Here is a 12,322-nt window from a genome sequence, read left to right on the forward strand (position 1 = left end):
AAAATATTGATAGCAGCGCTTTTTGTGGTGGCTAAGAATTGGAAATCAAAGGAATGCCCATCAATTGGGGAATGGCTAAACAAGCTGTGGTATATAGTAGTGATAGAATATTATTGTGCTATAAGAAATGACAAGCAGGATGACTTCAGAAAGGCCTGGAAAGACTTGTATGAACTGATATATGGTGAAGTGAGCAGAACCAGGAGTGTGCAGAGACAGCAATATTGTTTGTTGAAGAATTGCGAATGACTTAACTATTCTCAGCAATGATCCAAAACAATCCCAAAGGACTTTTAGTGAAACATACTATCTACCTCCAAAGAAAGAACTGATATCGATGGAACACAGACTGAAGCATGCTATTCTTCATTTCTTTCATTTTTTTTTCTTTTATTCAAGTTTTCTTATACAAAATGATTAACATGGTAATGGTTTACATAATCATACATAACCCATATCTGCTTACTGCCTCTGGGAGGGGGTAGAGGATGGAGGGAAGGAGTAATAAAAATGTTTATTACTTTAAAAAAAAGGCCCTCCCCCACCCCCAACTAGTAATTCCAGATCTTCCAGTATGAGTTATGAGAACTGATAGCCAAGATGGAGAAAGCAGATCTGAACAAGGTTAAGAGAATTCTTAACCAAACAAGAGATGAAGGCAATTAACAAAAGATTAAACTGATCGTTTTAATGACATGAAGTTGAAAAGCTTTTTTGCACAATCATAATTAAGGCTTTAGGATAAAAGAAGTCATTGATTGGGGTGGAGGAAGCTTTTTATCAGATTTCTCTGATTAAGGTTTCGTATCTAAGATAGAAAAAAACCCCAACAGAAATATATGACTAAAGGCCATTGCCCAATGGAAAAAAATGATCAAAGGATCTGAACAAATAATTCTGCAAACTATTAATAACCTTATGAAAGAATTTTTTAGATCACTGATAATAAAAGAACTGTACATCAAAACAACCCTGAGGTTTCGCCTCACATTCAACAAATTGTCAACTATCCTCCCTGCTATAACTCCTCCCCACCCCCCACCTACCTGTGAACACAGCTGATGCTCTCTAGGTAAGCCATGGCTTTGCATATCTGCAGCGAATACAAGATGAGGGTGAGCACCTTCAGGGAATTCTTATTGTGCTCCAAGTAGTGTCCAAGCTGTGGGAAAAGGAGAAAACAGACCATCAAGAAAACGGACTGGAACATTTACAAGAAGCATGAGCATCCAAAAAAAAAAAAAAAACCAAAACCCCACAAAAAACAACAACAACAAAAAAAAAAAACAAAAAAAAAACAAAAAACAAAAGAAGAAGCATGAGCATCAATCAGTTTAGGTTCCAGGCCGTGGCCAGAGTTTGGGCTAAGGCCAAAGGCTACATCTGATTCAATTCAACCAGCATGAGTTAAACCCCTTCTCTTTTCCAGATACAAAGTGGGATACAACTGGAGATACAATGACAACAAGGAAGCAGCTCTTGCCCTCAAGGAGCTTACATTTTACTGGGGGAAATGATACATACACAAAAAAAGTAAATAAAAAATATAGACCCAATAAATACAAAGTAATTACAGGGGGTGAGGTTGGGGAATGCTAACTGAGGAGATGAGGAAATACCTCTTGAAGGATATAGTTAATATGTAACCAAAGGATCATAGACTTAGAAGCTAGAAGCAACCTCAGAGGTCATGGAACCCAATCCTCTCATTTTTCAAATGAGGAAACTGAGGCACAAATCAGTTAAGTGGCTTACCCAGGGTCATACAGCTAGTAGGTATCTAAGGTAATCTCCCCTTATTCGAAGACCCCTGAACTATCTACAACACCACACTGTCTCTCTGTAGGCTATGCTGCCTTCTGCTGAAACTTAAAAGGAGCTAAAGGTTCTGAGTGGAAGAGGTGAGGAAGCAAGACATTCCAGGCATGGGGTCCAGAGAGATTGGATATGGAAAGTCATGGACAGTCAGGGAACATGGCAAGTAAACTATGTGAATGGGAGTGATATGCAATTAACCTGAAAAGATAGGCTGAAGCTAGATTGTAAAGGGCTTCAAATGCCGACTAGAGGGGTTTGTATTTTATCCTAGAGGCAATAGGAAGCCATTAAGCTCCTTGAGCAGGGGAGTTATATAGACAGTCCTTTGCTTTAGCAATATCAACTTAGTGGCTCTATGGAGGGCAAATTAGAGACTAAAGGCAGTGAGACCAATTGGGAGGCTACTACAACATTCCAAGCAACAGGTGATGAGGCCCTACATGGTTATCTAAAGATCTTTTTTGATGACACCTGTGAATCTTGCTCCTAGTAAAAAAAAAAAAGAAGGAACAATGCTGAGATTTGGAGCTCCTAGCCCTGAAAATGCTTCATCCCCAGGAACCCAGATCTGTCCTAGGTCAATTGTAAAAGTAGATCCCCAGGTGGTTGACCTGCCCCTACATGAGCTTCTTCCCTCTCCCCTCTCTGTGCTTACCTCTCCGTACGGGTACAGCTCCATGATAATCCATGTGGGCTCCTCTTCAATAATACCAATCAGCTTCACGATATGGGGATGATCCAAGTTCTTCATTAACACTAGGGTGGGGCCAGGAGAGAACAGGGATACAGAAAGTTGAGGGCATAAATGGTAAGAGAAAAAGTGAAACTGAATACTGAGTAATTATAATAACCCTATTTAAGAAATTAAAATAGGATATCTCCTTCCTCTTTTATAGAGGTGGGGCACTATGGGTATTGAACACTCCATATATTGTCAGAATCATAAGTTGATGTGTTGGTTAGTTTTGCTATACTACTCTTCCTAATATATCTCTTCTCTCTCTCCTACCCAGAGATCCATCCCTTATAAATAAAAACAAAAAAGAAAAAAGGGATATATTAGGAAGTGAAGGTACTATTAAAATAAAACTATAAATACAAGTTGAAAAACACCCATCTGAAAGACTCCATCCTGTCCCAAATTGGGGGAATAGGGAGATGATGGGGGGGGGGGGAGTATCGGGTAGAAGAGACTAGTCTTCCTTTAGTTCCGCAAATTCCCCACCTGAGCCTCATCAACAATCCCCTCCCAGTCCTTCTGCCCCAACCGCTTTCTTTTCCTTCTCCTCTTTGCCTTCCCATTTTTGATATTGAGGCTTGGAGGCTCTGGGCCAGAGAAGCTTTTCCTCCCTCCCTCTGCTAATATCTGCTTGCCTCCCTCAGCCAAGATTATCATCATGAGAGACAGGATGGTTCTGTGGAAAGAGCTCCAGAGTCATGGGACTTCAGGCCGTGTTCCACCTCTATGACTATCTGAGTGACAAGTCTACAGACATGGCTCTATCATGCATAAGGGAGCAGACCCACCTGCTTCACTCATGAACTTCTCTTTATTTTCAAAAGTGCAGTCCTTCTTGCAGGTCTTCACAGCCACACCGATCCGCTCTCCTTTCTGCAACCAGAGATATGCTCAGGGCTCCTTGGGCCAGTTTGGTAGTCTAGAGAAAGTGCCTGCCCACTTCCCTTCACATGACCCCCATGCCTCACGGGGCTCTTCCCATCAAGGCTATGCCCTGGGAAAGTCCAGAAAAATCTCTGGTTTTCAGTCCTAGACATTCTCAGTCCAATAAGCTACATCCTAGATATGCCCCCTTCTTCTTGACTGGCATTCTCCTCACTTCTGAAAACCTCTCCTTCCACTCTGGGACCTCCTATAGAAATTTCTGGTTTCCTAGCTGATCTATAGCTCTCTGTCTGTGGCCTAAAGGATGGGAAACCAATCAAACAAGGCTGAACAGATCCTACCCTCTCCCTATAAAATACCCAAGTGGCCCCAGCCTAGAGTTTTCTTGACCCCAGAACAGCCCCAAATTACCCAGAAAGATGGAGTGCAGATACATATAGAAATTTAAGACTGTCCTGGACTCTCTATTCATGTCATTGCCTAAAAGCCACTGGACTGAGGCTCCTTGGCCATATCCCTGGTGTGATCCCATCCTTGCCCTTTCTCGACCTGCTCTGGACATGTCAGGCCCAGCCCCAGTGCTATGGACTCAATGGGTTATCCCAGTACCCTGCCTTCCCTTGCTGTCCTTGTCTCCTCTTATGAGAAGCATAATGATATAATGGAAAGAACCCTGTCTCTGGTTCAAAAGGTGTAGGTTCAAATCTCAACTCTGCCATTTACTACCTATATGACCTTGGACAAGTTACTGTACCTCACTAAGCCTTAGTTTCCTCATCTGTAAAATTAGGCTATTGGATCAGATGACTGCTACCATGTCACTGTATTAGAATGTAAGCCCCTTGAGAGAAGGGACTGTCTACTTTTGTCTTTATATAGCCAGTTGTCTAGCACAGTGTCTGGTACCTAGGAAGAGCTAAATAAATGCTTTTACATGCATCTGTTTCTTCCACTTGGCGCTTCCCTTACCCCTCTTCCTTATGTTCCATTTAACTTTTGTATTGTGACGGTGAGTTACTCTCTTTTCTCATTGCCCCCAGCAACCCAGACATTCTGTGACCATTTCTGCTACCAAGTGGGCACAGACTCAAACCCCTCATGATTTATGCACTCCTCCCTTCCATGTTAATGACTTGGGCCCCAGACCATGTGGTTAAGAAAATGAGAATGGAAGGGGTTAGTTGGTACTCACATGGTTCTGGTAGACACCTTCATAGACCTCCCCAAAGAAGCCTTCCCCCAGGATGCGGCCCAGAACCACATCCTCCCGTGCGACACCATACTGCAGACCTGAGGACAGGAAGAAAACCATGAGCCTCCAAAGGGGTATATGCATGACGGTGCTTCTTCCCACTCACAGAAGAAAATAAAGGAAGACAAATAGGTAAAAATCTAGAGTTTGCAGGGACCTTAGAGGTCATTAAGACCAGCACTTATATTTTACAGATGAGGGATCTGAGGCTCAGAGAGGTTAAGTGATTTACCCAGAGTCACACAACTACTAAGTATCTGAGGTGGGATTTGAACCTGGGTCTTCTGAACTCCAAGTCTAGCTCCCTAACCATTATAGAACACTGCCAGTTACCTGAAGGCTCCAGGCTTCTTCAGTCACCTGGCCACAGTACTCCTGACCAGGACCCAGATGTCTAAGCAAGGAGGCAAGGTGGTAATATGGAAAAGGCACTGAATTCTGGTCACTTCAGGACACCTGGGATATTGACTGAGTCTATGCCCCTGAACAAGTAATGAAATCCTTCTGGCCTTTAGGCTCCTGGCCTAGAAAATGAGGGAATTGAACTAGATAGCTTGTGATAGGCTCACAGAACAAAAACTGGAAGGGAGCTCAGAGACGGTTTAGTCCAACCTCCGTAGCTCAGAGAAGAGGAAATTGAGGCTCAGGGAGGTTGTGACTTACCCAAGGTCACCCAGCTGGTATCATAGGTGCTATTTGAACCCATACCCTTTGAACACAAAGCCAGTATTCTTTCCATTGTTCCATTCTATGTCCATCAGGTCTCTTCCACATTTGAGTTTCTATATATCTGGACTTCCCTGTTTTCTCAGACCCAGAAAAGAGTTTTCCCCTTGGGAGGGTTGGGACATGTCCTCTTACTTCTATGATATCCCCTCAATAGAACCCAGCAGAGGGTCAGCTTCAATACATATTGAATGAATTAATACTAAAATTAATATCATTCAAATGCATAAGGACTTAGGTGTGTCCCTGTCTATGCATAGGGCTGTTGGTGCCAAATATGGGGAAGACGGGAGGAGAGTTCCTTTTATGACATTCAAGCAACTGTATCTGTTCACCCAAGGCCTGGACGGTGACTTTCATTCAGCAAATCAAACATCAGAGTACTGTTCTGTGCACTGAAGATTTCTTGGCAGGGGTTGGGGGACGGGGAGGGCAGGGGACCTACCTGCAGACCTCCGTAGGGTGTCGTCAGGAATTTCTGCATAAATGTCTGACTCTGGAAAGACAGAGAGAGGGCCCATCCCAATGTCAAGACATCCCCAAACAACGTGAGCCCAGGAATCCAGTGGGTGGCTCCATTCCCCATCGCTCAGGGATGATGGAGCTGGCACAAGCCCCGTCCCCACGTCCTGGGAGGCCCAGGAACCCTCCTGCCTGGTAATGCTCTCCATTATCTGACAACTGAGCAGGCAGGAAGCTTTGAGAGGAGAATGGAAGTGGTGGTGGGTGTGGGAAGAAAAACAGGGACAATGTTGCTCCCTAGCCTTTTTGTCCTCCTGGGGCTAAATCTTTCCAGTATTCCCTGCCTACTATCATCAGAACTGGTCCCTAGAGTGGCACCAGAAGTCCCCCCTGACTTCTCCCTCTTCATTAGCCTCAGGTAGGCACCAAAAGCCCAGAGAGAGAATGAAAGCAACCCCTTGGATGAAGGCCTTTAAATGGAATCATGGTTGCTGGGGGAGGGGCCAGCAGTGGGCTGTGAAGCTGCCTTTCTTTCTATTCTGAGGGAGTCCTTGGGAGGGTTCTGAAAGAGGCAGGGAAGGGAGGAGAGAGGTAGACCAATGGATATATGGGGCTTACCAATGCTGCAGCTTTCTGAGAAGTGGGATCTCCTCTCTCCAAAGTGTCTGCAGAAGCATCAAGACAGCCAGGATTAGAAGCAAGTCTGGGATTAGGCCTTTGAATCAGACCCCAACCCCTCCTCTGTAGCCTAGTTTCCTCTCTGGATGGTCTAATCCATGAGGTTTGGGTTGTTTTTTTTTTTGAGGGGCAATGAAGGTTAAGTGACTTGGCCCAGGGTCACACAGCTAGTAAGTGTCAAGTGTCTGAGGCCAGATTTGAACTCAGGTCCTCCTGAATCTAGGGCCGCTGTTCTATTCACTGCACCACCTAGCTGCCCCCGATCCATGAGCTTTAAAAGGGGTTTCCCTAATGGATTCTGTGATATATCCACTCCCCTCCAAAACTAAAATACAGCTATTTCTGATATGGAAAATGGCCCCCACTTCCCAGCCCAGCAATGTCCTCAGTTACCACTGCCAGGTACAGTGATGTAGGGAGAGATGAACCACCCTGTTAAAATAAGCCACTATACAATTAAGACACAGGGACATTCCCAGTAAGGAATTGACGAGGTGGGATTTAGACCAGCAAATCTGTAAGAGTTTCTATTTGTCCTTCCTTCTTTCATACAGGAACCAGCCCAGGTCCCACTCACAGATGCCCTGCTGTACTCACAGGGTGGGGATCTGAGGCAGGCTGTTGCGCTTCTCACCATCTAAAAGGCATAAAAGGAAGTGAGATTGGGGAGAGAGAAAGAGGCTGGATTCCCCCAGGGTGGCTGTTTGCCATCCCCTCCAGTCCTAGAACTTTCTTCTGTTGGCTAGACTGATTCATATCGGGGCTATCCTGGGGTCTCCTGATCTTGGAGTAGAAATTGCATGTTGGGGTTGGAGAAGGTGGGCTAACCTTCACTGGGATCATAGAGTTAGAATTGGGTGGGGATCTCAGTGGCCATCTAACCCAACCTCACTTGGTGGTTAAGGAATGGAGACCGAGAAAGATCAAGTGAGTTTCCCAAGGTCATACAAGTATTAAGTAAAAGAGCTGGGATTCAAACCTAGGTCCCCTGACTCTAAATGCAGATTTCCACTCTTCTTCAGTCGGGTCCAATGCCACTTAATTAGCGTTTATTGAGCACTTATTATATATGCCTGGCATCATGCTAGATAATAGGGATACAAAACAAGCTCTGCCCCCAAGGAGCTTACATTCTATTGGGAAAAACAACACATATGTCCAAAATATTAACATACTAAATACAAAGTAATTTGGGGAGGATTAGGACTAGCAACCTAGGGTTTCAGAAAAGGCATTTTGTAAGAGATGGCATCCGAACTGACCCTTGAAGGGCGTCGTAGAAGTGAGAAGGGAGAGAGCATTCCAGGTATGGGGGACAGGAAGGAAGGAAGCAAGAAGATGAGGTTGGGTTAGATGGGCTCCCATCCATCTCACCAGCTCTGAGCCTATGCATCAGGAGAGAAGACAGGCCCAACCTAAGAACAGCCCTACTTCCCCAAGGCTTGTCCCATAAGCTTCCTGCTGGCCTGGCCTCAAGGATTCCTCCATTCTCACTCCCAAATTACCTTTTAAAAGCTACCCACCTTTCTTGGAACAAATGATGAGAGAACCTTTATGTTCACCCTGTATCCGACAGTAACCATCAATCAGATCAGACATGTTCTCAGCTTCAGCCAGGGAGGAGGTTTTGATAGACAATGACTGCAGAGAAAAGACTAATGAGAACTAAGATCCATGGGGACCATGGTGAAAATGTACCCAGTGTAGACAGGGTGGGACCAATTCAACACTGTCATCCGTATTTTACTGTGCAACAGCTGGGGGCAGCCCATGGTCTCTGGATATGCTACTGAGACTACTCCTCTGTTCTTCCCACTCTGTTTCTCAGTTTCTTTTTGTTTGTTTGTTTGTTTGTTTTGTTTGGCTCTTTTTGGAGGCAATTGGGGTTAAGTGACTTGCCCAGGGTCACATAGGTAATAAGTGTCTGAGGTCAGATTTGAACTCGGGTCCTTGTGACTCCAGGGCTAGTGCTCTATCTATTGTGCCACTTAGCTGCCCCTCTTAGAGCTTCTTGAGATCCACCTTCTGCTTCTTGACATCAATCCCTTTGACCAGCTCCTTAATAATAATAATAACGGCAGCTGATATTGACATGGCTCTTTAAGATTTGCAAAGCATTTTATACATAGCATCTCATTTGATCCTTACAACAATTCTGAGAGTTAGCTTCTATCATTATGATTTCCATTTTACAGATGGAGAAACTGAGACAGACAGAAATTAAGTGATTTGTCCAGAGTCCTGCAACCATTAAGCATTGGGGGGGGGGGGTGTCAAATCTGAACTCAGGTCTTTCTTACTCCACGTCCAGTGTTCTATCTATTTCACCACCTACCTACTTTCACCGACCCTAAAAATCAAGCACTGATATCTTCTAAATAAGTACCTAGTTCCTGAGATACAGTTCTCCTGACCTCTTGACAACCTGAAACCCTGTTGAAGAATTAGACAACAGTTCAAATGTAACTCAAATTGTGAGGTGGAACATGGGTAAAGTGCCAGGCTTGTAGTAAAAAAGACCTGAGTTCAAATTCTGCCTTAAACACTTATTAGCAATAATAACTGGTGACCTTTGGCAAGTCACCTCCCCAAGCCTCAGTTTTCTCATCTATGGATTGGCGATGATGATGCTAGCACTTATCTCAAAAGACCAAATGAGAAAATAAAATGTTAAATCCTTTGAAAACCTTAAAGTACTCCGTAAGTGTTAGCTACTCTTATTATTATTTTTTACTGTTATTATTTAGTGTATTAAGGTTAGAAAGTACTTTTGTACTTTCTTTTTGTACCACTTGCTTTCCCCAGACCATGAGCCCTAAGGGGCTAACTGGGCCATATGGTGCAGTTGAAAATTCAGTGTACATATGCAGTGTACATATCCGTAGTCATCATTATGTGACATGGGAGACGCAGATAAAGAATAGAGTTATCACTAAAATAGGAGATTGTTCTTTGGAGACACCTGGCCTATGCAAGTCCCAAATTAGGCAAGAGAACCCTACCAGCTTCACACTCAGGCTAAATGTGCTAAGGCCCACCACTGGTGACATGATGAGACCCAAATAAGCCAGCACTGAGAACCTAACGGATTCCTCCCTCCTCCAAAAGCTGCTATGGCTACCAACCTGTATACATCCTCATGAGGGGAGATTGGCATTCATCAACGCATTATGTAACCTTATTAAGTATCTGTATGTATTCTTGCAGCTTTTAGCTAGTTAAATCATTTCTGGTTGTTTTTGTTTTGTTGGTTTTATTGCCATCTGCTTCCTTGTCTCAATCTCACCAGATTCCAGGACTAGTGAACACCTGGCCCAGAACAGCTTTATGCACATGAGCTCATCTGATTCTTACAACAATTTTGTGATGTAGGTACTATTATTTTCATTCTTTATTTTATAGATGAGGAAATTGAGGCTTGGAGAGGTTAGTAACTTGACTAATGTCATGCAGCTTATAAGTATGAGAGGTAGAATTTGAATCCAGGTTTTCCTGACTACAAGTCCAGAGCCTTATTCACTATGCCATCTTGCCTCAGATGACAGTAGAAAAACTGAAGAGTAGCATGGCATTGTGGTTAGAGTGCTGGACTTAAAGTTGGAAAGACCTGGATTCGAATCCAAAGAAAGGGGAAAACTGTCTACCCTCATGGAGCTCACATTCTAATATGAGGGACAACATGTATATAAGTAGGCAAATATAGAATATATACAGAATAGACAGGATACGGGAGTCCCCCCACAATGATGACATCATAGATTCTTCATGTGTCCTCATCACCAGGAGCCAGGCAGCTCTTTTTTTTTTTTTTCAATTCCAACCCCAACTAAATTGGAGCCCAATCCAGTGGCTTTTGATGGTTCTTGCAGAGCCACCAAGGCCCTATGAACAAGATCTCACCTGAGGTGCCCCTTCAATCCCCAGCTGGAGTAGTGCTTGTCCATCTTCCACCGGTGTACACTTGATGGACTTTATCTGCTTGAACTCTGCCAGGCAGGTGGGCTACAGGGAATAAGTGACTCTTTACAATCACTCAGAGAAAGGGAAATAATGTCTAGACTTTGTTGGCTACTCAGATCCCAAGGACCAGGCCCAACTGGAACACTTGGTATGGGGAGGCATGGGGAGGCTCATTCAGCAGGAAGGAGGAGGGGAGAGTTCTCCTCCTGGGATGGTCTTACAGCCAATGTTTTGTTCTTGTATCCTGGCACTGAACAGAATGCCTGACGTGTAGAAGGTTAATAAATGCTAACTGAAATAAAGTGAATTAAATATTTCTCTTGGCCATCTCCTGAGGACTCTTGTACATCTCTTATTTCTTTAGACCACAATTTCCTTCATATCCTTCCATCTCAATGCTAGCCTTTCTGTGTTTCCATCCCTCTTCTGCCCTCCCCTTCCATTGTGCCCTCTGGAATCCTGTTTTATTATTAACAAATTACTCATCATATTAGACACATGGCCTCCCTTCAGAAACTATTTTGTAAATATCTGGTGTTAAATTGTCTCTGTGCATTCTGTTTTCAAGTAGCCTAAGGTCCTTTATTTCTTTGTATCCCAAGTACCTAAAAGAGTATCTGGCACATAATAGGCCACATGTATTAAATGTTTGCTGAATTCCCATCCCATTTCTATAGTCTTGTGGAGAAGAGAAGAATACATGGGAAGCTCTGGAAGCTATACCCTAAAGGGTTCCCCACCTCCCCTGTGGCATGTGCCTTATTACCTCTAGCTTACCTTTGCGTCTTGACTTGTCAGCTGGCGGATGCCCTTGGGCCCAATGACCAGGTCTACAGTAATATTCCACCCTTGCTGGAAGGAAGGTAGAGAATGGATCATTATACTTAATTCCTTCTAGCCTCACCTCAAAAACAGGCCTCCAATAAGATAAGGAGAAAACTTGCTTAAAATGAGAAAGCCTTTGGTTTGGTTTTGTCTTTGTATATCCTGAGTGAAGGCACAAAGCAAGTCCTTAGGAAAAGCTTATTGAATGAAGTCAAATTCAATTCCTCTACTTCTCTAGCTTAGAATGTAAGCTCCTTGAACATAGGGACTTCCACTTTTGTCTTTGTATCTGCCTTACCCAGAACTGCGTGGCACATAGTAGGTGCTTGATAATGATTGTGACTTGATTTGGTATAAGAGAATGTGGGACAGAGATTTCTTAGACTTTCAGTTTCTCTCTTATTTTCCCTTAGCTCTCTTAGATTCCTATAGTCCTTTTCTACCCTCATGCAAAGCCTTCCCTCCCACCTCTATACCCACATAACATGCCCACACCCACATACACACCACCACCAACAACAACAACAAACAATAGAAAGAATCATAGATATCAGAAGAGACTTCAAAAGACTATCTGGTTCAGTCTTCTGGATTCAGACAGGTAAAGTATTATGTAACCCCATTTTATAAGGCAAATAACTACAGCCTAATTCAGTAAATATACTTTATCTGGATGCCCTGATCCTCAAGAATGCCCAAAGCTGGGAGTTTGTTTTTCTCTCTGTCGGCCTCTTTGGGCTCAGACACCGGGAGACATAGAATCTAGCACTTGGAGGGGATGAAGAAAGATGGAGAAGCCATTACTATGAGTTCACAGCGATAGGTCTCCTGGTCAATGTTGGCGAATCCAGCAAGTGTGTTGAAAAATTTCCTGACACACTCCTCTTCCTTCAGTGAGGCATACTGCTGAAAGGTTTGCTGGATCATCTTTCGGAACTGTTTGGGCTGTAGAGGAGAAGCCATAAGAGATGGAGATG

At 43.8% G+C, this 12,322-nt stretch overlaps 1 protein-coding gene across 1 annotated transcript in view; it reads right to left on the reverse strand.

Annotated features, from left to right (window-relative positions):
• The window catches only part of PTK2B (protein tyrosine kinase 2 beta), a 170,208-nt gene that overhangs the window by 26,467 nt on the left and 131,419 nt on the right, over window positions 1–12,322 (reverse strand). The window contains 11 exon segments of the mRNA XM_043985136.1: window positions 1,047–1,162; window positions 2,474–2,574; window positions 3,346–3,430; window positions 4,635–4,732; window positions 5,866–5,916; window positions 6,501–6,547; window positions 7,158–7,197; window positions 8,084–8,201; window positions 10,461–10,562; window positions 11,298–11,372; window positions 12,150–12,290. Of these exon segments, the coding sequence (XP_043841071.1) occupies window positions 1,047–1,162; window positions 2,474–2,574; window positions 3,346–3,430; window positions 4,635–4,732; window positions 5,866–5,916; window positions 6,501–6,547; window positions 7,158–7,197; window positions 8,084–8,201; window positions 10,461–10,562; window positions 11,298–11,372; window positions 12,150–12,290 (974 nt within the window).

The sequence above is a fragment of the Dromiciops gliroides genome, chromosome 2 (assembly GCF_019393635.1).
Source record: "Dromiciops gliroides isolate mDroGli1 chromosome 2, mDroGli1.pri, whole genome shotgun sequence".
Lineage (NCBI taxonomy): Eukaryota > Metazoa > Chordata > Mammalia > Microbiotheria > Microbiotheriidae > Dromiciops > Dromiciops gliroides.